At 56.7% G+C, this 23,991-nt stretch overlaps 1 protein-coding gene across 1 annotated transcript; it reads left to right on the forward strand.

Annotated features, from left to right (window-relative positions):
- Window positions 1-751: 751 nt before the first annotated feature.
- Window positions 752-14,052, forward strand: SLC4A1 (solute carrier family 4 (anion exchanger), member 1 (Diego blood group)). Its single transcript, XM_004684092.2, has 20 exons — window positions 752-788; window positions 3,777-3,850; window positions 3,967-4,057; window positions 4,968-5,029; window positions 5,795-5,975; window positions 6,073-6,208; window positions 6,542-6,665; window positions 6,778-6,862; window positions 6,994-7,175; window positions 7,641-7,851; window positions 8,001-8,213; window positions 8,341-8,489; window positions 8,595-8,789; window positions 9,591-9,764; window positions 10,208-10,297; window positions 10,761-10,927; window positions 11,404-11,657; window positions 12,460-12,629; window positions 12,699-12,875; window positions 13,442-14,052. The coding sequence occupies exons 2-20, from the start codon at window positions 3,836-3,838 to the stop codon at window positions 13,520-13,522; spliced, it is 2,757 nt and encodes a 918-aa protein (XP_004684149.2). The 5' UTR covers window positions 752-788; window positions 3,777-3,835; the 3' UTR covers window positions 13,523-14,052.
- Window positions 14,053-23,991: the final 9,939 nt, after the last annotated feature.

Here is a 23,991-nt window from a genome sequence, read left to right on the forward strand (position 1 = left end):
CCGGGGGCCTGGGCCGGGCTCCCCACAGAGAAGCCTGTGTACCCAGACATTGGGGCTTTGTGAGCTGGAGCCGGGACAGTTGTTTTTGTTGACCTGACATTGTTTCAGGTTGACTGAGCAGCAGCGTCTTAGCGCCCAGGGCCAGCCCTTCGGAGCCAGTCGGGGGCTTGGGGAGAGGGTGGCTGGGGCGCCTGAGTCTGGGGCATAAAGAGGAGGAGGGTGCCTGGGTCCTGGGAGCATCAGGCAGGCCCCTGTGGGCAAGGCAGCCGAGGGAGCTTGAGTCTGAGGGAGGACACCCCAGAGGAGGGAGGAGACTGTGCGGGCATCTTGCGGCCAGAGCGGACACCTGGCCGGACTGAGATGGACAGAAGAGGGACTCGGGCATCAGAGTCTGGGCCAGAAATGCTGGGAGCTCCAAGAACCCAGCCATCACCCCTAGTCCACAAAGGGAGACCCAGGAGAACCCCAGGGTCCAGGAGAGCCAAGAAGACCTCAGGGCTGGCTACCCAGGGTGGGGTGGGTCAGATCACAGCTGTCCAGATGTAGGTGGGAGATAATTCTGTTTACTGGGCACCCAGCAGGAGCGTGGCGGGGGGGGGTGAGTGAAAAGGGGCGCAGGGCCCATGGGGCGGGCAGATTAGGAGGCGGGGGCATGAGTCAGGGGTTTGTGAGCTGCCCCGGGGCGTAGCACCAGGACCTGGTGCTGTCAGAGCTGGTGTGAGCTCAGCCGGTCACAGAGGGCACCACCGCTGCAGAAGGTCTTCGGGGGACCCCAGGCTTGTGAGCAGGTGAGTAGGGCGGGAGGGGCTGGGGAGGCCCTGCACATCTGTCCTGAGGGTTTCTGCGGGTGCCTGGCCTGGATCTGCCCAGCTAGGCATAGCCACCCTACCTCCAAGGGGGCGCAGGTGGGTGGGGTGAGAACGGTGCAATGTGCTGTTACCCCTAAGGGCTCGGGCCCTGGGCACTGGGCTGGGAGAGCGGCGGCCAGCGTCTGCGAAGAGGCCACGTGGCACAGAAGTGTGTGTGGAGGGCGCTGGGGGGCAATCTGATCCCCTCCCGGTGTGGGTCCTTGTCAGGTTCTTTTCACCAGGCCTTCAGACCCCCAGACTTAGATCTCAGCTCTAGCCTTCTCTTTCCCACCAGGACGGGGGTCCCCAGACCACCTGTCTCCCACCAAAGAGAAAAACTGTCAGTCCATTTGGGACACTTCCAGGGAGTCTACAGGTGACCTGGTGCTGTCCCCAGCCCAGGGGAAGTGTCCTCAGCCCTGGAGGACTGAGAGCTAACTGGGAGGGAAGGGAGGGAGCCAGGGAGTGAAGAAAGCAAGTCTGAGCTGCCCCCGTGGCAGCAAGCACTGACCCGGCCTCGGTGTTCTGGTCGCACAGGTAGGAACTCAGCGCTCCAGTGGGCCACAGGCAGCTTTTCTCGTCACCCTGCTCTACAGGGGAGAGAACTGAGACACAGGCAGTCACTTGCTCAAGGTCACCCAGGCCACGCAGGGAATAAGTGGGCTTTGAACCAGGCTGTCTGGCTACGGAGTCCATCTCTCTGTCTTTTTTTCTTTAAAGATTTTTTTATGCATACAGAACTGGGGTACAGGCCAGAGGTGTGGGAGTTACAGGGGGTGAGAGGCTTCACCAGAGACAGAGTGGGGAGCAGAACAGGCAGATCGACGAAGTACACTGCTGAGGGGAGCAGCGGCGGGTAAGATGGGGTCCGCCACGCCACGTGGTCAGCTCCAGGGCAGGGAATTGAACTCGTGCTGCAGCGGCTGCAGGTAGCTTCCTAGTGCTGCCACCAGGGAGGGCCCAGTCCGTCTCTGAGCCACCTACTCTCACCCAACTAATTACAGTTTCCTTTCCCGGGAGGCAACTGGGCTTAGTGGGAGAGATGTAGCTGGGTTTACCCCTGCCCACAACACCTGCCTACTTGGGGACCGAAGCGGGGAATCTCCCCGTATGGAAAAGTGGGCCTGTCTTGACCCGCTTTGCAGAGTGGCGTGGGGGTCCAAGAGATAGGTCAGTACAGCTCTGTGCAGGACAGGCTGACTGAAAAGGAGGTGCTGGGCCAGCGGGAGCCCTCCCCACATCACCCCAGCCTCTTCCCAGCTGTGCTCTGCTCCCAGCTGTGCTGGCTCCAGATGCCTGCCCCCCTTATCTGGCCTTGCCCTGGCCGGCCCGCAGGTGTTTGGTACAGTTCCAGGCACAGGGCAGCAATGGGGACCCGGCTCTTATCAGCGCCCGGCAGAGCAGAGGCTACAGCTGGGGGTGCTGGGCCTGCAGGGAAGCAATCTGGGACCAGGCGTTACGCAGGAGGACCCAGCTGAGCACAGGGCACCTCTGGGCGCCGTGTCCTCTCACTGGTGCCGCAGGACCCTGGCGGGAGGCCCTTGCGGGAGGAGTGGCGGAGGCTGGGGCTGCGGCAGGCAGTGCAGAGATGCAGCCTGGGGGTCTGGCTCGGGCCCTCCCAGCAGCCCACTTCTCAAGTGGGAAACTGAGGTCACAGTTGAAGTCACACGTTGGGACCGTGGCACCTAATGCTGGACTCCCTGAGACCGCCAGGAATCTGAGAGCTGAGACCTGGGAGCAGCAGGGCCAGGAAGGAAAAAGAGGATAAAGATGGGAGCAGAGGAAGGGGAGTCGGGGCCAGGAGACAAGGAGAAAAAACGGTGCTTGCCCAGGCCCTCGAGGGATGCGTCCTGAGCAGTGGACGCAGGCTTTGGGGCCCTCTGTGGGCTTCGGTGTCTCACCACCGCTCCAAGGCTAGAGCCCCAGCTCCCCAGCTTGTTGGGGCTCGGTCTTGTCCCCCCAAGCTCCAAGGGCTTCAGGGCCACCCGTTCTTGGGGAAGAAAGGCCTCTAGGTTCCCTGCCTGCGCTCTCGCCTCCCTCAGGCTCGGCCTTGTCTTGCTCAGTCCTGCCGCTACCTTTGCCTGCCTCGGACCCAGGCCAGCCTGGCCACCCGCCCCACCGCCCTTCAGGCCCCTCCCAGCCCCGGCCAGTGCCCGGTGGAGCCCCACTCTGGCTCCTGCAGACAGCCCAGCCCGGTGCACCTACTCCTCACATCTGAGCTCCCCTGGGACTCTCGTCCCCTGAACAGGGCGTTTCTGGAGGACGGGGACCGTGTCTGTTCCTCTCGGTGTCCCACCCTCAGCCCCATGCCAGGAAGAGTGGGCAGGTGTGTCAACCTGACCCAAACCCCGTCACCAAAAGTCCTGTGCTGCAGTGAGGACAGGGAGATGGAAGTCATGGCACACCCTGGGTGGGGCCACCCCTGGGCCCCTGACTTCCAGGCTTGTCCTTAATTTCCTGGGGGATAGGTGGGAGCGAGCCCTAGAGGTGGAGTTGGGGTGGCGAGACAGGGTACCACATCACCCCAGACCCAAGAGCACAGCCCCGAACCCAGCAGAGAGCAGCGTTCCTGGAACGGAGGGTATTGTGGGGTCCGGGAAGCTGAGCTCCCTGAAGAGGGAATGGCCCTGCCCCTGGGGTTGGCTGAGCCCTGGGGGAGACAGGGAAGTTAGGGGAGGACAGGAGGAGGGAGGAAGGAGCTGGAGTTGCAGGACACGCCCTCACCCTCTTGAAGCACCCTCTGATGCCAAACTCCTGTGCCCGCCCCACACCTGCAAACCCAGCCCCTTCAAGCCCCCAACCACCTCTTTCCTCTGACCCCCTGTGTCCCAGGACACGGCCCCCCTTCACCCAGAGGCAGACCCTCTGGGAGGGGACCAGAGCGCCCCAGGCGCCCTGGGCCTTGCTCAGCCTGTGCCCTCCCTGCAGGGGCCGCCGTGGGTTATGCTGGAGGGGCTGACAGCCGACAGTCACATCCACACCGCGCCATGGGGGATTCGCAGGTGAGTCCTTTGGGGACTGCAGGCCTCCTACCTGGGGACTCTGGGCAAGGGGCCCTGGACTCCTGGGGGCCCAAGGCAAACCCTCACAGCCCAGCCCTAATGGCCTCTTTCTGCAGGAGGATTACGAGGAGGGGCTGGAGGAGATTCTAGAACAGGAGGAATATGAAGACCCAGGAGCACCTGTGCCCCAGATGGAGGAGCCAGAAGGTGAGCCCCCTCTTCCCCTCTCTGCTGGACCAGCTGCTGGGTCCCAGACAGGTACAGTGGGGAGCTTGGCCTTCTCCATAGCACCCCGAGCCCCTGCCCCAGCCCAGGGCCAGTTCTCCCACAGTCCTGGTTGATTGAAGGATAAACAGTTTTGTTTGAAATGATCACAGGAGGTGACTGGGGGTGGAGGTGGGGTCAGTCACCCGGCACAGCGCCCCTTAGACTGGAGAGAGGGCAGTGGCCCATGGTCAAGGGCACGGCCACAGGCCTCCGCCTAGCCAGCACCGGCCTCGAGGCCCGGCCTTGGTCCACTTCCAGGAATGCTGTTGTGTGTTGGGGGTCAGGGACCCTGAGGAAGGTGGCTGTGGACCCCCCCAGGGCAGAGACATCAGGAAACCTTCCAGGGCTTGTCCAAGGTCTTAGTTGGCAGCCCCAGGCCAGCACCTGTTTACTGTCAACAGGGCATAAGTGCTGGCAATTGGTACTAAAGATAAGAGGCCCCTCTGGGAAATGAGGGGTGAGAGGGTGGGGGGCAGATATAAGGGGCACCCCACCCTGGCACCCAGAGCTCAGCTTGGAGGCTGTGAGCAGCTGCTGGGCCGGCAGGACTTTGCGGCAGGTGGGGTTAAGGAAGGCACTGCCGGCAGGTGGCGGGGGACCCTGGCGTAGGCCAGAGGACTGCGTCAGGACTCGGTCAGCGAGGACCCTCCCCACCGCCCTGAGGGTGCGTCCCAGGGCCACGCCCAGTGCACAGATGGGGAGAACAGGCATGGGGGCCCGCAGCCCGGGGTAGGGGGGCGCGGGGGTGCCAGGCTGGGGCTGCTCTCAAGGCTCAAGGCTGGTGGCGGGTGGTTCGGGGGCCTCGGGGCAGGGATGTCTGGGGCCACACTAACTGGCATCTGGGTTTCAGCTCATCCCACCGAGTCAACAGCCACAGACTATCAAACTACATCACACTCGGGCACCCACGAGGTGAGGACACTGCCCCCAATATCTCCCATGCTGCCCTTGACACCCACTCTTATACCAGAGAAGAGCAGACAGCCAACAGGGTGGGGGAGTCCCACAAACAGGCTAAGGATGGGGCAATAGAAGGGAGAAGCACACCTCCCCCCCCAGTGAGCTGCAGGGGCCCCCGGATGGAGAGGAACTGACTGCTGGAGCTCCGAGCCCCCCAGCCCTCTGGCCCTGGTTGGGTGCTCTCTAGGGAAGTACAAAATGAAACACTTATTTGCTCCGGTCCCCCATGACCCCGCTGGACACCAGATCACCAAGCTGGTGAGGAAACTGGGTCCCTCAGCTAGGCCCGGGAGGAGTCACCTGGCCCCATAGAACCCCAAGCACATCTATGGCCACTCACCGATCTTAGAGGCAGGATACTGACCCAGTGACCCCAAGGATTCCCTCTCCTTCCCTCCTACATGCTCTTTGGTCTGGGATTCCGGGGTGAGGGGCCTGGTCAGGAAGTTGGGGGGTAGCGTAAGAGGCATGGGCTGCACCCTTGGGAGTACCCCCTTCTCGCCTCACACAGCACTCCAGAAAGGCTGTGACCTTCTGGGCTCAGACCTGCGGCCCAACCCCCACCGCACCCCACCGGCCCAGGTCAGAGACCTCTCAGGGCCTGGGCCCCCGTCACGGACCTCGCAGGGCCTGCTGAGTGCCCGCCAGGCCTGGGGGCCCAGCCTCCCCATGGCCTCCCGGGACCCCAGCGACTAACTCAGGCCTGTTGGGCTGCAGCTCTATGTGGAGCTACAGGAGCTGGTGATGGATGAGAAGAACCTGGAGCTGTGCTGGATGGAGGCAGCACGCTGGGTGCGGCTGGAGGAGAACCTGGGGGAGAGCGGGGCCTGGGGCCGCCCGCACCTGTCCTACCTCACCTTCTGGAGCCTCCTGGAGCTACAGAGAGCCTTTGCCAAGGGTGAGCCCTGCCGGTCCCTCTGCGACGCCGCCCCTGAGGCTTGGCGGGCGGAGGCGGGCCGTGGGCAGCCACGGAGCTCACCCTCCGCTGCTCATAGGTTCTGTCCTGCTGGACCTGCCGGAGACCTCCCTGGCCGGGGTGGCCAACCAGCTGCTGGACACGTTCATCTACGAGGAGCAGATCCGGCCCCAGGATCGAGATGAGCTGCTGCGGGTCCTGCTGCTCAAACACAGGTGCCTGCCTGCCAGGCCGGTGCCCCCCCCAGTGGGCCCCCCAGCCCAGCCTCAAGGTCTCCCTGCGGGCCGGGGCGGCTCCCACCTCCAGGCCAGGGCCCAGGCTTCTTCCATGATGGCCCCTGAGGCTGACACCGTGGAGGAGGGACCCATTCCCGCCACCCATTCCTGGGGCTCCACCCAGCCCCCCAGACAGAAACCAGCGCTTGCGTCCAGATCATCCTGGGAGGCTGGCTCTCCAGGGTCTCTCTAGCCTGGTCCCCACGGGCTCCTCCCCCGCGCGGCTCCCCTCTGCTCCGGGGTGGCGGCTCAGCTGCGCCCTGTGTCCCGTAGCCACGCCGGAGACCTCGGGGCCCTGGGGAGCGTGAAGCCCGCGGTCCTGATGCGTTCTGGGGAGCCCTCACAGCCTCTGCTCCCCCAAGCCCCTTCGCTGGAGACACAGCTCTTCTGTGAACAGGTGAGGATGTCCTGGGGTGAACACAGGGGCAAATGAGAATGGGGAGGGGAGGGGAAGCTCAGGCACTCGGGTCCAGATGTTGGGGAGTCCCCTTTCACCGTCCTTCCTACAGGGAGAGGGGGGCACAGAAGGGTGCTCACCATCTGGAATTCTGGAGAAGATCCCCCCGGATTCAGAGGCCACCCTGATACTAGTGGGTGAGAGGCCAGCGCCCCCCTTCTCGCCCCCTGCTTTGACCTCCAGCCCCGGCTCAGCCTATGTTTCCCTAACCCTGGACCCAACAGCGCCCGCTCGGCCGGGCCTGACCACTGTCCTCGTCCCCCCGCAGGCCGCGCCGCCTTCCTGGAGCGCCCGGTGCTGGGCTTCGTGAGGCTGCGGGAGGCCATGGAGCTGGAGGCCCTGGAGCTGCCGGTGCCTGTGCGCTTCCTCCTCGTGGTGCTGGGGCCCGAGAGACCCAGCACCAACTACACCCAGCTGGGGCGGGCGGCTGCCACCCTCATGTCAGAGAGGGTGAGGAGGGCTGGCGAGGGCGGGGCCCAGCTCCAGGCTGCACGGGGCGGGGGGTCCAGCTCCAGCCTGCAGGGGCCTGTGTAACTCTGGTTCGGCCATTCAGGCTAATCCAGCGCTAATCCAGCTGTGTCTGTCCGGCCAGCGGTGGCCTGGCCGGTGTCCTCTGCCTTCGCCCTGCCCCGTCTGCCCTGGCCCCGTCTGCGCCATCTGAATCCTGCTCCGGCCAGCCTGACCTGGTCTGGCCAGGTCGGCTCCAGCTCCCCCACGCCTGCTCTGCTGCAGTCCTCTTCCGCCCCCCCATCCCCCCCCCAGCTCGCTGGAGCCCCATCTGCTGCCCCAGAGCTCTTTCATAGTTGGGGGTGCAGAAAGGAGGCAAATCTGTTCCTGGCAGAAAGAGGCTAAGTGACCCTGGCTTCTCCCGGGCAGGACTCAGTCCAGGTCTCTGAGCCTCTCTCCCGTCCCCAGGTGTTCCGCACGGAGGCCTACCTGGCCCAGAGCAGGGGAGAGCTGGTGCAGTCCCTGGAGGGCTTCCTGGACTGCAGTCTGGTGCTGCCTCCCACGGACGCCCCCTCCGAGCAAGCCCTGCTCAGCCTGGTGCCCGTGCAGCGGGAGCTGCTGCGGAGACGCTACCTGCCCAGCCCCGCCAAGCCCGACCCTAGCTTCTACAAGGGTCTAGGTAGCTGCCCTGCCCAGGTTCCCTGAGCCCCCACAGCCCGACTCCCCGCTGCCCTGGCCACTCATCCCCATCAGGCACTACCCCTGCTCCCCTTTCTCCACACCTCTCCCTGTCACCCCTGGTGACCATGTGCTCGTCCTTCACTGCAGACTTGAATGGGGGTCCAGGGGTCCCCGGTGGCCCAGATGACCCTCTGCAGCGGACAGGCAATCTCTTTGGGGGCCTGGTACGTGACATCCGGCGCCGTTACCCCCGCTATTTGAGTGACATCACGGACGCACTCAGCCCCCAGGTCCTGGCTGCCGTCATCTTCATCTACTTTGCTGCCCTGTCGCCGGCCATCACCTTCGGCGGCCTCCTGGGTCAGTCCCCTGCCGCAGCCCGCACCTCTGACCCGGCCTGACACCCCACCTCCCTGTCTGTCAGCTGGTGAAATGACCTGGAAATGGTCTCCCGAACTTGCCCCCGTCCCGCCTCCTCTACCCACAGGAGAGAAGACCCGGAACCTGATGGGGGTGTCGGAGCTGCTCATCTCCACCGCCGTGCAGGGCATTCTCTTCTCCCTGCTGGGGGCACAGCCCCTCCTCGTGGTCGGCTTCTCGGGGCCCCTGCTCGTGTTTGAGGAAGCCTTCTTTTCGGTAACCCTTCTGGCTCCACTGGGCCGTAGCCGGCCCAGGCCCTGCCTGCCCAGCGCCCGCACTCTGGCCCATGCGTCTGACCCCGCTCCCTCTGGCCACCTGCAGTTCTGCGAGAGTAACAAACTGGAGTACATCGTGGGCCGCGTGTGGATCGGCTTCTGGCTCATCCTGCTGGTGGTGCTGGTGGTGGCCTTTGAGGGCAGCTTCCTGGTCCGCTTCATCTCCCGCTACACCCAGGAAATCTTCTCCTTCCTCATCTCCCTCATCTTCATCTTTGAGACCTTCACCAAGCTGATCAAGGTGGGGAACTGTGGGAGTCCAGGCGAAAGCGCTCACACGGCGTGAGCGTGTGTCATCACGCCCGAGTCTGCGTGGCCTCGGCGTGGCTCACGGTATGTGACTGCAGCCACGTCCGTACGGACCCCTGCTGTCTGTGGCCTGGTATTCTCACCACACTGCACGCAAGGGCACCTCCGTGTGCTTGTGCTCAGGCCTGTATTTACGGCCACATGACGAGTGGCAATAGGTATGTGTGAGACTGAAGTGGGCACCTGAATGCATGGTGGGGGGCTGGGGCTCTGGGGGCTCTGGAGACCCCTCCTCCCTTCAAGGACCACGGAGTGTCCTTACAGCTCGGTCAGCTGTAACCAGGCCTGCACTTCACTTTACATGGGGCGAGGAGAGACCTGTTTGCCCTCATGTTGCGGGCTGGTCGCTGTTTCTATTTCCAAGTCTTTAAACCCTCGTGAGAAGCCCCCTCGGCCCTTGCATCCGACCCTCCAGCCTCCTCCTGCCTCCTGGGCACTCACTCGCATGTACACGTGTACCCATAGCCTCCGTCGCCCACCCACATGCCTGGCCAGGTCGTCCTGAAAAACAAGTTATAGAATCAGAGCCCCTCTGTTTCCATGTCAGTTAAAGAAGATGGATGGGAGGATGGATAGGTGGGTGGGCGGGTGGACAGACAGATGGGCGGGCGGAAGGGTGAGTGAACGATGGGTGGAGAGGCCGCTGAGCAGATGACGGGCAGACGGGACAGGTGTGTGGATGGCTGGGTGGGGACAGACAACAGGACGCACGACTCCTTGTTTTTTGCTGCAGATCTTCCAGGACCACCCGCTGCAAAAACATTACGAGCACAATGTCACAGTCATACCCAAGCCCCAGTCCCCCCTGCCCAACACGGCTCTGCTCTCCCTTGTGCTCATGGCCGGGACCTTCTTCTTAGCGATGACGCTGCGCAAGTTCAAGAACAGCTCCTACTTTCCCGGCAAGGTCAGGACTCCTCCCAGCCCGCTCCTGCAGCGCCAGCCCATTCTGAGCAGCAGCCTCCCACCTCCAGTGCCGGCCCCTACCCGCCCTTCTTACCTGGAGTCCCACTGCCAATTCCAAGCCTCCCTGGCCCCCCTCCCCTTACCCAGGGCTCCACGATTCAGGCTAGCCCCTCCCTGCCCTGCATGTGTCTTTGGAGAACCCAGAGGGCAGCCAGGGATAGTTCTTAGAAGGGAGTGGAGAAGGGAGTGTGGGGCTGGAGTTGAGGCGGCCCACAGGAAGGAGGAGGGGGAAGGTGCACTACGTGCAGGACAGAGCTTGAGATGCTGACGGATCCCATGGATGGAGCCGGGCCCCCAGGCGGAAACAGGGCAGGAGCGGAGGCATGGGGGAGGCGGGAGGCGGGGGGCAACTGGGCCTGACACTGGTCCCCCCACTGCCCCCAGCTGCGACGTGTCATCGGGGACTTTGGGGTTCCCATCTCCATCCTCATCATGGTTGTGGTGGACTCCTTCATCCAGGACACATACACGCAGGTATCCTCCTCCCTCTCCCTGCCCCCCCACTTCATTTCCCCAGCATGCAGCCTCCCCAGAACAGCTTTCTCAAACCTGGAGTCCGCTAAATCTACTCTGAAGCCATCCCTGCCTCCCTGGGGGGGCCCAGGTTCTTCCATAATCCTGCTGGACCCTCTGGCTTAAGCAACGACCTGGACCATATTGTCCTTTACTCCCTAACTTGGGGTGATAGGAAAGAAACTCAGCAGTTCTGCCGTCAAACGGCTGTGTGACACTGAGCAAACTACACAGCCTCTCTGATCTCGTTTCCTCATCTATAAAGCTGGGAATGAGAAGAGGGACCCAAAGGGCCGTGTTCAGTGACTGGGTACAGACCAGGTGCTCAGTGTAAGCAGGTTCCCGAGATCCTAGGGCGTGGGACCCCCACCCCCTCTGCCCCCATCTCCCTTCCCAGGTGTTCTCACCCTCTCCCCCTCTGCAGAAACTCAGCGTGCCCGAAGGCCTCACTGTGTCCAACCCCTCGGCCCGGGGCTGGGTCATTCACCCCCTGGGCTTGTACACCCCGTTCCCCATCTGGATGATGTTTGCCTCGGCCCTGCCCGCCCTGCTCGTCTTCATTCTCATCTTCCTCGAGTCCCAGATCACCACGTAAGGGCCGGCGTGGGGCGGGGGCTGGAGGGTCTGAGGCAGGGAGAGGGCCAGGTTCCAGGAGGGCAGGGCAGGAATGGTGGACAGGTGGGTGGCGGAAGTTCTGGCTTTGTGGGACCAGAGCATACATCGTCCGGGGAGCCCTAGTCAAAAAAAAGACTAAATGAGAGCTAAAAAGTTTAGGTGCTGGTCTTGGAAGGCGCCACCTCCAGGAAGGTACCCTGCAACCTGTTCCGGTAGCTTCTGGGTGGATCTGTCTGTGGACGCTCTAGGAGGGTCTGAGACACTTCTGCTCTTGGAAGCTAATCCAGCTGGGTTCAAGATAGGGCAGGAGGGAGGGAAGCAAGGGACATCAAGGAGAGGGCAGAGGAGGACAAACCGAGGTACAGAGGGCCCCAGGTATGGGAAAGGGAGCAAGGGGCACTATGGGTGTCGGGGGAGAGCCCTCCTTACCAAGCCCCCACCCCACCCCTCAGGCTGATTGTCAGCAAACCGGAGCGCAAGATGGTCAAGGGCTCCGGCTTCCACCTGGACCTGTTGCTGGTCATGGGCATGGGCGGGATAGCTGCCCTCTTTGGCATGCCCTGGCTCAGTGCCACCACTGTGCGGTCTGTCACCCATGCCAATGCCCTCACGGTCATGGGCAAGGCCAGCACCCCAGGGGCCGCAGCCCAGATCCAGGAGGTCAAGGAACAGAGGATCAGCGGCCTCCTGGTCTCCGTGCTCGTGGGTAAGTGAGGGCTGGTCGCACTGTCCACAACACTCTGGCCCTGCCCTGGCCCCAGCCCTGCCCCTTGGGGTCCGTTAGGATCCAGTGCCACCTACAGCCCTGCCCATCTGGCAGCTGGACCACCCCACTTCTGCCCACATCTTTCCAGCATCATTTAATCACAGGAGAGAATCCTGGAGGAAATAAATGCCCGGGCTCGGATGGGCTGTGAGAGGGGAGGGTCTGCTCTGCCACGGAGGCCTCAAGGCAAGACCCTGCATCAGAGTTTATCCCACAGAAGCTCAGTGAACTCTGGGCTCCGGCCTTGTGCCGTTGACTGCATGTACCTCATGTTTCCCTATCTGCACCTTTAGGGGGTTCATAGATGCTGGAATTGCTCGACCTCAGCTGTACAAATTACAGTGCTACAGGCATAATCTGGGTTTGGGGAAGCCAGAGGGTCACAGTTCTGGAAGAGTCCAGCTGAGTTTGGTGTGGACAGCACCAGGTCCCTGCTGGAGAGGCCGGGGGAGGCTCCGGAGACGCATTAGGATTGGGGTTGGTGGAGGGGGAGGGAGGCATTTGGGCTGAGCCGAGCGACCTTCTCTGCCCTCTGCGACCCCTCTCCGGGAAAGGAGCAGGTGTTGGAGGCAGGCAGGCAGGTGTTTGAATCCCTGTTCCATCACTGACCACACGTGTGGTCACCGCTGGGGGCCTGTTTCCTCATCTCTAAAATGAGGATGATACCGACTAAGAGCACCCACATGGTGCCCATGGAGCCCCTCGTGGGGCTCCTGGGGCTGACAGTGTGGCTGTCCCACAGGCCTGTCCATCCTCATGGGACCCATCCTGTCCCGCATCCCCCTGGCTGTGCTGTTTGGCATCTTTCTCTACATGGGGGTCACCTCCCTCAGCGGCATCCAGCTCTTCGACCGCATCTTGCTTCTGCTCAAGCCGCCCAAGCACCACCCAGATGTGCCCTACGTCAAGCGGGTACCTCCCTGGGCCCAGGGGGCGGGCGGGCCACGCGCGGGCAGGCAGTGACGCCCGGCTCGCCCGCAGGTGAAGACCTGGCGCATGCACATGTTCACGGCCATCCAGATCGTCTGCCTGGCGGTGCTGTGGGCGGCCAAGTCCAGCCCCACCACCTCGCTGGCCCTGCCCTTCATCCTCATCCTCACCGTGCCGCTGCGCCGCCTGCTGCTGCCCCTCATCTTCAGGAACCTGGAGCTCCAGTGTGTGAGTGGCCGCCTCTCCCTGGCCCCACCTCAGGACCTGCGGGGTGCGGAGGGGGCAGGGGCAGAGGCCGGACCCCCAGAGCGGGGAGGGGAGGGGCGGCCGAGGGCGGGCAGGGCGCGAGGCGGGTCTCGGGCTACCGGGGGCGGAGGGACATGGTGACGTCCTGGTCAGGCACCTGCACACATCAAATCCTGGGTCCACCTGGTCTGATGGCCAGCAAGTGGCCTCATTTCTCGGTGCCTCCGGGCCTGCTCCCCTGCGAAGGTGCTCCCCTGGGTGTTGGAGGCTTAGGGGCACTCGGGGTGTGTCTGTGCACTGCGGCGGCCATGGGCCAGCAGACCATTTTGGACAGTGGCTTCTCCAGGACACAGGACCCTGCGGGGCTCTCTTCAGGGCCCCCGGTCCCCAGGGGCAACTCACCCTTCGGTAACCACCAGGGACGCAGGGGTAGGGTTAGGTTAGGATAGGTCCTGTGGGAGATGCAGAGGCAGGTGCTGCGCTGCCCCAGGGTGGTCTCCCTGGGGTGGGGGGCGCTGCTCACCCTCCTCCTTCCCCCACCCCTCCAGCTGGACGCTGACGACGCCAAGGCCACCTTCGACGAGGAAGACGGACAGGACGAATATGATGAGGTGCCCATGCCTGTCTGAGGGGAGGGGCCAGGGCCCCCTCCGCCACCCCCTTCCACACTCCCCCAGGAAAACCTGAAGTTCACGGACACCTCCCGGCTTCCCAGACTCCTCCTGGGGCAGCAGCTGAGGCCCGGAGGCTGTGGGGAGGGGATACAGGGGTGTCTGGGAAATCTTCCCCAATGGGTAGAATGGCCACTTTAGGGGGTCTGCTATGCAGTCCCTCCTGCTGCCACACTGAGGAAACCCTGTGCTGGAGAACATAGACCTGGGCCCAACTCCTGTGGCACATACGGAGCAGCAGTGAGGGTGACGTGGGGGCGCTCCAGCCCCTGCAAGCTGTGTGGCCGCGGGCAGCCCCTCGCCCCCTGCTGTAAAGCAGGTCCACTGGTGATGACAGCGGGTCCAGCACGGTGGCTGAGGACCTCGGATAAATGTGAAAAGGGGTTTGTAAACCCTGAAAGGCCACAGTGCAGTCGGCGTCACTCATCTGCACCTGCCACGCAGCTCCCGAGCCCCGCCCTGGGCTTCAGACCAGTCTCCTGACTCCACACGACCTCCCAGCACCACCTCAGGAGGCGGCAGCCCCTGGCCACTCCGCCCTCCCTCTCTGCGCCCACCTCCTGCCCCGGGCCCCCTTCTCTGGGGGCAGAGAGAAATGTCCTGGTGAGACAGGTGACAGGCAGGTGAAGGCATGACCAAGGCTGGGACTCAGGACTCCAGGTGGTGCTCCTTCATCCATGCCGCACTCGCTCGCTCACTCACTCATTCGTTCACTCACTCATTCATTCACTCATTCATTCATTCATTCACTCGCTCATTCATTCACTCGCTCATTCATTCACTCATTCATTTACTCACTCATTCATTCACTCACTCACTCATTCATTCATTCACTCACTCACTCACTCACTCATTCATTCACTCACAAACATTAACTGAAGCCCTGGATCCTGTGGACACAGGTGACAGACCAGACCCTGCCTGGGGAGGGGTGTAGGGGGCAACCAACTTACACTCTGTTTTAGACTGTGGGAGGGGAGTGGGGAGGAGGGGGGGCAGAGGGAGTGGGGGGTATTTGTAATTTATTGTGTATTTTCTAAGAGCTTTCAATATATTTTGGCTTCACACACATATATATGCCCCCCTTTAGAGACCCAGTGTCCCAACCCCAACCAAACTGAATCTTGGGGAGAATCCAGATTTAACCAAATGGTGTGGGAGATAATGGGGGCTGTAGAATATGGACAAAATCTATTTTTTTACAAAACAAAAATATAAAAAGAGTTGAAGGACCTAGAAGTGGCGAGAGAGAGTTGAAACTGAGAATCAGGGAAGACAGAAAAGAGAGGCGCCTGTGGCCCTGAGAGAAGGCTCCCCGACACATCCTGAATGGACAGCTGCCTCCTCACCCCTTCACCCCTCAGCCTCAGTTTCCTCATCTGCAAAATGGGAACCACGATGGCACCTACCTCGTAGGGCTGGATAAGGACGCCATGCGATAGTGCTTCGCACAGGGCCCGGCCTCCGGCCTTGGAGGAAGAGCTCAGTAAATGTTAGCTGCTAGATAGTCACTCTGGCGCGGAAGGGCCTGCCCGCCCCCCACCCCGCCCCGCTCCCTGGACACCAGCAAGAAAAGTGGGAACATGTTGCCCACACTGTTCACGCGCTTCCCCTTGATGCTTGGGACTCCAATTTGCCAATAAACGTGTCTGTGGTGGAGCAAGTGCCTGCTGGGTCCCCTTCCTGGAGTTGGGGCTCCAAGGGGGAACAGGGGGGACATGGGAAGTGTGGGCCTGGGAGGGAGGGCAGGAGAGCCAGGCTGGGGTGCGCTGAGCTGGAGAGGTCAGCTTGTGGCAGCTGGGAAGACAAGTTGACACTCGGGACTGCCTTCCTCGGGCACCAGCGAGACCCAAGCAAGGTAAGGGGGGCATGAAGGGGCTGCGAAGGGGCCTTGCCCCCCACTCTGAACTCGTGGACCCCACATCCCCTCATCAGCCGCTTACTACCAACTCAAGCTGGCAGCACCTGGGAGGGGACCCCCAGGGAGGAAAACTGGGTGGCGGAGGTGGGGTGGGGGGAACATGACTTGTCTCTGGTGCCAGAAGAGCAGCTTCTCTTCCAGCTTTTGCTCGCCCACATCTTTGTCCCCCTGGAGCCTCTGCCCCCGTGCCCAGCCGGGGGGCTGCTGGGCCAGGTGTGGCCCACCCTGGAGAGAAGGCCGCCAGGACGTAGTGCCTCCGCACCCCCCCCCCCAGTCCTCCAGCGAGAGGTCAGTGCGGGCCTGGCTGCCTGGATTCCTTCCCTGTGTCTATATTTACTTGCTGCCTATCCCTGGTTGACCCCCTCCCGCTGGCCAGGGCAGCCATCACGGGCCAGAGAGCTAACGTGGCTCCAGAGAGGGCAGTGCCAGCCACCCGCCTCTCGTCCGCAGCAGCTTCCTCAGACCTCAGCCGGATCCCTCGGGCTGGCCAGGACCTGACCCCCAGAGTGGGAGGGCGCTAGGGCAAGGAGGGCCTGCGGAAGGCCGGCTTCTCCTTCCCCGCTGAGCCCTGGCTCACTTTGCATCTCCTGCCCCCAGCCACGCCCTCAGGATTCTGCTTCTGCCCCCATCCAGCATTCCCTGCCCACCTACACACACCCTCACAATCGCTGCCGTTTACTGCCCTGCTCTGTCTCTGAATCCTCTCACCCCCCCCAACTCTGGCCTGTACCCCACATCTGGTATGCATAAACAAATCTTTTTTAAAAAATGAATGAGAACCCAAATATCAGAAATAAGAAGGTAACAAGTCACAGAATCCGCAGCACCTCCGGTGATCCCGTAGAGGCCTCCGTGATAAAGCTGTGGATGAGCCTTCCGCTCGGTTCAGTGTGACCACGCGATCCTGGATCTTGGAGGCCAAGGTGTTTGGGATTTTAGCTTTGTGGTTTAGTAGGAACTGGACAAAGATGCCCATCGCTGGGTTCAGTTTTCCCCACTGGAGGTAATCACACTTCACGGAGACGATCGTTTGACATCATATACCTACAGGCCCAAGCCCAGTGCTGGCATTTAGTGAGTGAAAGTTCATTCCTGTTTCTTAAGTAAGGCAGAGAGTGATGTAACTGTCCTGGTGACAGCCTCACAGACAAACACAGCACAGGAATGAGGGTTCGGGCTTGGACGGAAGGAATGGAAATGCCACAGGGGTAGAGGCACGATCAGATCCCCCCTCCGCTGGGACTTTAGGAGCAGAGGGTTAGGTTAATCATGCCTTCAGCGGGAGCAGCGATTCTCTGCTGGCGATTCTCTGCTGCTCGCCCCCTTCTTTTCTGTCCTCATTCCCTATTTCTTCCCCACTCCCATAGGAGCCACTCATCTGTTGAACGTGCATCTGAACTTGTTCTTGCAAACATGGTATTATTTTAAATTTTATTATGAAAAGATTTTTTTTTTTAGGATGTATTTATGCGGGCCCTCCCTGGCGGTCCAACAGGTTAAAGCGCAGCACTGTGAAGCTGTCTCAGCCGCTGTAGCACCAGTTCGTTTCCCAGCCAGGGAGCTGGTCCACATGGCACAGCGGACTGCCCGCTGCTCCCCTCAGCAGGGCATTTCAGTCCATCTGCCTGTCCTGCTCCTCACTCTGTCTCTGGTGAGTCACCCCCAGCACCTCTGGCCTGTACCCCGGTTTTGCCTGCATAAATAAATCTTTAACAGAAAAAGATTTTGCCTTGAAATCTCACTTAAATCTTTGCCTAAAGTAAATTTCTTTCATTGTTCTCTTTTTCCCCTTTGCTGAACAAAATCATTTAAAATCCTGAACATAATCCTCTTCATGCGTATGTTTCAGCTGTGCATGTCCCCTCACACCCCACTGGACATTTTTTTCTCTTTTTTATTTTTCGTAGAAAAACAGGAGTGTAGGCTAGAGGTATGGGGGAGGCGGGTGAGAGGATCGACTGGAGACAGTGGGGAGCAGAACAGGTGAACTGACTGAAACACACTGCTGAGGGAGCGACAGGTGGGTCAGGTGTGGTCTGCTGCGCCATGGTCCACGTTTTCTTACCTTATTGCAGTGCCATCGTCACACCCAACAAAACTAACTATAGCACCTTGGTGTTATTACCATGCAACCCATCATCAAACAACCAGGGGGTGTGATTACACATTATTAGCATTATCTTGTACGTTCCCTATGGAGAATTCTTTTCCCCAGCATGATGGTTTTAAAGCCAGGGCCTCCCTGGTGGCTTGAGATTAAAGACACAGCACTGTGAAGCTATCTGAAGCCACTGCAGCGTAAGTTCAATCCCCAGCCAGGGAGCTGACCCACATGGCGCAGCAGACCTCTCCTGAGCCCGCTGCTCCCCTCAGCTGTGCATTTCAGTAGATCTGCCTGTCCTGCTCCCCACCCGGCCTCCAGGGAATCTCTTACTGCACTACACCTCCAGCCTGCACCCCAGTTCTTGTATGCATAAGTGAAGAAAAATAAATTTTTTAAAATAAATAAAACCACCCGGTCACTCCATGAACAGAGTCGCCTTAATAAGTGCTGTGTGGTTTCCCACGGTGTCCCCACAGCTGGCATCTCCGTCCTCCCAGAAGGACACACGCCGCCACACAGAGTGGGTGTGTTCAGGGACCCCCTGTATAAAATCTGGTGAAAATCACTTTGGGTTGTATAGTTATATGGGTTTGCAAGGTTTTATGGTATATTACGTCACTTAGTTTGACTAAATTTTGTCATATTTTTCTCCACAATGTCTGCACCCATGCACAGACGGCCAGGAGGTCCCTACGTCCCCAGCGAAGGACATTATCCAGGTATTATCTCATTGTTGTTTAATTGCTGGTCATTTCTCTGATCACTAGAGGGTTTAGCATTTCTGCAAACACACACACACACACAAGTATATTTTTTCATATGATTTGTTTGTTAGACCAATGCCTTTTGGATGTTGATTGGCATGAGATCCTGGAAGATTCTGTCCTTTGTGATTTTAGAACTTGCAAAAATACTGTCCTATTTTGTCACTTGTCTCTTAACTTTACCTAGCTCACTGAAGAGAAATCTTTAACTTTTATGTAATTAATGTACCCAAAGGAAGAGTTTGAACTTGACTCAGCAGGCACCAGCGAGTCAGCGCAGATTCTTGAACTGGGAGTAACAGGATTAAAGTGATTCACCAAGAGGACTGGTTGCAAGGAGGTAAATTGGGAATCTTCCCATATAAGTGGATCAATAGCAGAGGAAGGGAAGGAGAGCCCAGAGGACCTCCAGCAGACCTGGGAGACGACCCCCGCCCCCAATATGTGTGGGGAGCGGTGAGAGCAGAGTGGGGCTGGAGTCAGGTAGGCAACGTTTCCTGGAAGCTCTGATGTCGGAGGGAAAAAGTAAGAGCTGACCCAACATGAAGAAGGGAATATCTGGGGGGAGTAAGGATGTCACTCTCCCAAGAAGTTCCCTGAAGATAAAATGGGTAGAAAGATTTGTTGGGCCCTCCCTGGTGGCAATGGATTAGGATGCAGCACTGCAAGCCTGAGGCAGCCCCGTCAGTGTGATTTCAATCCCCCGCCCTGGAGGTGACCACATGGCGCAGCAGACCTCAGCAGTGTACTTCGTGGATCTGCCTGTTCTGCTCCTCACCCTGTCAATTTTCTCTGGTGACTCCTCTCACCGCCCCTTCCCCTCTGGCCTGTACCCCAGTTTTGTATGCATACATCAATTAATCTTTTTAAAAAATTGTTTAAAGATTTGTTTACTTATACATACAAGAACTGGGGTGTTGGCCAGAGGTGTGGGGGCGGTGAGAGGATTCCCCAGAGATGGAGTGGGGAGCAGAACAAGCAGAGCTACAGAAACATACTGCTGAGGGGAGCAGCGGGCGGTTCAAGAGAGGTCTGCTGGCACCTTGTGGGTTGGATGAACTCATGTTCAGTGGCTGGCAATAGCTTGGTAATGCTGTGTCTTTACCACTCCACCATCAGGGAGGTCCTGAAAGTGGGTAAAATTTGTTCAGCAAGGTCAAGTGATGTGGTAGAAAGCTTGCTGGGTGGGGCAGGCTAATGGTGACCTCATCCCCAGGTACCTGAACCCAAAGCCAAATGACAGGAGCGAGGGAGGAAGGGCTGATAAGGAAGCAGAGCTGGGGAGTGAGCCAGGGGCCGGGAACTCGCAGGAGTGGGGCAAGTGGAGAATGCCGGGTGCCTTTTCTTCCCAAATGGACCAGGGAAGTCCTTGCAGCCTGTGCAGCCAGGTGGATAAGCAACAACCATCTAGCTCTTTCCTTTTAAATTATCTAAATGTTTTCAAATGTCAAATATTTGTACATGATAAATCACCTAAAATTACAGAACTATTGAGTGCACAAAATAAAAACCTCCAATAACCACGCCCCTATAACAACTGTAAATAACTTAGAATATATTCCTCCAGCTTTATTTATAAGTAAACACTAACTTACATATGCATTTTGAGATAGAGCATATATATCTTAGGAAAGTTTCAAATACTTGAAGTAAAAATGGATGGAAATGAATAGAGAAGTAAATCAATCCACAATGATAGTGGAAAACTGCAAGTACCCTCTCAAAATCCATAGGACAAGTAGACAAAAAATCACTAAGGATAAAAACCATCTGAACAGCACTATTAACCTGTTCAATCTAATTTATATCTGTAGAACATTCCAACCAACAATAACAAATAAATACATTTTCTTCAACTGTACACTGATCATTCACCATCATAAACCCTATTCTAGCACAAAAATAAACACTAACAAATGTAAAAGAATTGAAATCATAGGACATGCACTCTAGGCCCTCCCTGGTGGGGCGAGAGGTTAAAGCACAGCACTATGAGGCTGCCGCAGAGTCCAATCCCCAGCCAGGGAGGTGACCCACATGTGCGGCAGACCTCTCCTGTCTCCCCGCTGCTCCCCTCAGCAGTGTATTTCAGTCAGTCTGCCTGTCCTGCTCCCCTCTCTATCTCTGGTGAAGCCTCTCACCCCTTACACCTTTGGCCTGTACCCCAGTTCTTATATGCATAAATAAAGAAAAATAAATCTATTTTAAAAAATGAAGGAAATTCTGACATATGGTACAATATAAATGAACCCTGAGAATATAATGCTAAGTAAAATAAGCCAGTCACAAAAAGAAAAACAATGTATGATTCCATTTACATGATGTACTCACAATAGCCAAAAACCAGAGACTAAATGTAGTGTGGTGATTACCAGATGCTGTAGAAGGTGGGAATGGGAAGTTATTGTTTAATGGAGAGTTTCAGCTTGACAAAAGGAAAACAGGCCTGGAGGTCGGTCTTGGTGATGGCAGCACATTATGAATATATTTATACCCTGGTGCACCATTTATAAATGGTGGAAATATACGAAACCAAGAAGTCTTCACTCCCTCTAACAAAAAGCTAAACAAACTGAAAAGCTGATAACTCTCCTTAGGTCCATCAGGAAAGTGAGCTCCGAGGGCCAGCTTCTTCCCCTCAACTGGAGAGGCCAGGCAGGACCTCTGGAGGTCTCTGGAGCAGAGACCTCTGCGGGGGCCAGTCAGAGTGGGACCTTCCACGAGTTTGACCTCCAGGAGCTCTCTCAGGTCCTCAGTGAACATAAGAGAAAAATCTCCTCATGCTTCTGGCAGGGAGAAGGGAAAAGAAACCATTTGGAAATATGCCAGAACATTCTGTTCTTGACAAGACTTGCCCTCAGGAGAAATGATTTTACTAGAACCTCATCTGCTGGGGCTTTACCAGAACCTGGCTTACCCCAGGGGAGGAAAACACTCAGCTTCGCTTGCACCTAAGGGGAAAAACAGTGAGCATCACTGACCAAGTTTGCAGCCTGGGGGCACAGCTCAGCAGAAGACTGAGGCCTCATCATAGGATTATACATATAACACATCAGATCCCCACCCCTCGCGTTCACCGTTCCTTTCACTCAGTAAATTATAACTGCCTTTCAACAAATAATTACAAGACATGCCAAAAGGCACAAAAGACAAAATATATATATATACACACACACACATATATACATATATATGTATATGTGTGCATATATATTTATGTGTGTACATATATGTGTGTGTGTGTGTATATATATATATATTTTTTCTACACAGTTTGAAGTGGCATCAAAGCCAAAGTGAGATATGTCAGGAATGTTGGAATTATCAGACTGGGAAGTTTATTAAGTTATGACTGAATGAGAAAAGCAGGTGACATGCAGAAGCACATGGTAATATAAGCAGAGGCAGCAATTTTAAGAAAAATGAAATGCTACAGACCAAAAATACTATTCTAGGAATGAAGAATACGTTTGGTGGACTATTTAGTAGATTGGATGAAGCTGAATTTATAACTGAGGAAAAGTGTCTGAACTTGAGAATATGACAACAGAAATTCCACAACTGAAAAGCAAAGAGCATAATAAATGAAAAAATGGAGAAAAACAGACAGACTATCCAAAACACAAAATAAGAATAACAGAAGGAAATGAATAGAAGCAATATTTGAAGCACAAACGACTGAGAATTTGCCAAAAGTAATATCAGACACCAAATCACATATCCAGGAATTCAGAGAACACCAAGCAGAATAATGCCAAATTTTTTTTCTAAAGATTTATTTATGCATAGAAGAACTGGGGTGTAGGCCAGAGGTACAGAGGTGAGCGATTCCCCAGAGACAGAGTGGGGAGCAGAACAGGCAGATGGATGAAGTACACTGCTGAGGAGAGCAGCCGAGAGACAGGAGAGGTCTGCTGCGCCATGTGGGTCAGCTCCCTGGGAGGGAACTGAACTAATGCTGAAATGACTGGTGACAGCTTGATAGTGCTGAGACTTTAATCCCTGCACCAACAGGGAGCAGGGAGGCCCAGCAATGACATTTTAGATACAACATGAAAAGACAAGCAAAAAGGCATAAATGATAAATTGGACTTTATTAAAATTTAATACTTTTGCTCTGTGAAAGGGAATGTCAAGAGATTGAAAAGATAAGCCATAGACTGGGAGTAAATACTTGAATAAGACACATCCGATAAAGGACTATTATACAGATGTCTCACCAAAGAATATACAGAGGTGGTAACTTAGCATGTGAAGATACTCAACATCATATGCTATTAAAGAACTGCAAATTAAAACAAGATATTGGGCCTTTCTGGTGGTGTAGAGGTTGAGTCTCAGCACCTATCATCCTACCACATCATACTGAATAGGAAAAACAGAATTCTTTCCCCCTAAAATCAGTGCAAAATGTCCATTCTCACCCCTGTTGCTGAACCTCATTTTAATGTAGAAAGGAAATTTTGTAATGACAAAACAGCTAATAAGTGAGTTTGACCAGTTGTATCAAAAAATGTCAATGCACAGAAATTAATTTTTGTTTTTATGTATTAGCAGTGAAAAAATTTAAATTAATATAAAAGAATTACTTAAAATAACACCAAAACCGGGCCCTCCCTGGTGGCGCAGCGGGTTAAAGCACAGCACTGAGAATCTAAAGCCGCTTTCGCATGAGTTCCATCCCCGCCTGCCCTGGAGGTGACCACATGGTGCGGCAGATCTCTCCTGGCCGGCCCGCTGCTCCTCTCAGCAGTGTACTTCGTCATCTGCCTGTTCTGCTCCCGGTCTGCCTCTGGTGAATCCTCTCACCCTCTGCATCTCTGACCTGTACCCCAGTTCTGTACAAATAAATAAATAAATCTTTTTTAAAAAATAACACCAGGCCCTCCCTGGTGGCGCAGCGGGTTAAAGCACAGCACTGAGAATCTGAAGACACTTCCGCATGAGTTCGATTCCCGCCTGCCGCCTGCCCCGGAGGAGACCACATGGCGAGCCAGACCTCTCCTGACCCGCCCGCTGCTCCCCTCAGCAGTGTACTTCGTCGATCTGCCTGTTCTGCTCCCCACTCTGTCTCTGGTGAATCCTCTCACCCTCCGCATCTCTGACCTGTACCCCAGTTCTGTACAAATAAATAAATAAATCTTTTTAAAAAAATAACACCAAAACCCAAACACTTAAATGTAACTCTAAATATAAATCAAATGTAAATCAAAATATATTTAAAACAATAAAAAACTGATAAACAAGTCAAAGAAAACCTGCTTTAATGCAGAAATATATTGTGTTTGTGCACTGGGAGACCAAACTTATTAAGATGTCAATTCTTCCCAAACTGATCTACAGAGTCAATCTAATTCCTATCAAAATAGTCAGACTATTTTGTAGAAACTGACAAGTTTATTCTAAAATATATGTAAAAGACAAAGGCATTAGAATAGCCAAAACAACTTTGAAAAGAAAAATAATTTGAAGGGTTCATGCTACCTATTTTTTTTTTGAAGATTTATCTTATTTATGCATACAAGAGCTGAGATACAGGGCAGAGGTGCAGGGAATGACAGAATCCATCAGAGGCAGATTGGGGAGCAGAATAGGCAGATCTACTGAAATACACTGCTGAGGGGAGCAGTAGGCAGGA

The sequence above is a fragment of the Condylura cristata genome, unplaced genomic scaffold (assembly GCF_000260355.1).
Source record: "Condylura cristata isolate star-nosed mole 26May11 unplaced genomic scaffold, ConCri1.0 scaffold00017, whole genome shotgun sequence".
In the NCBI taxonomy this organism is placed as follows: domain Eukaryota; kingdom Metazoa; phylum Chordata; class Mammalia; order Eulipotyphla; family Talpidae; genus Condylura; species Condylura cristata.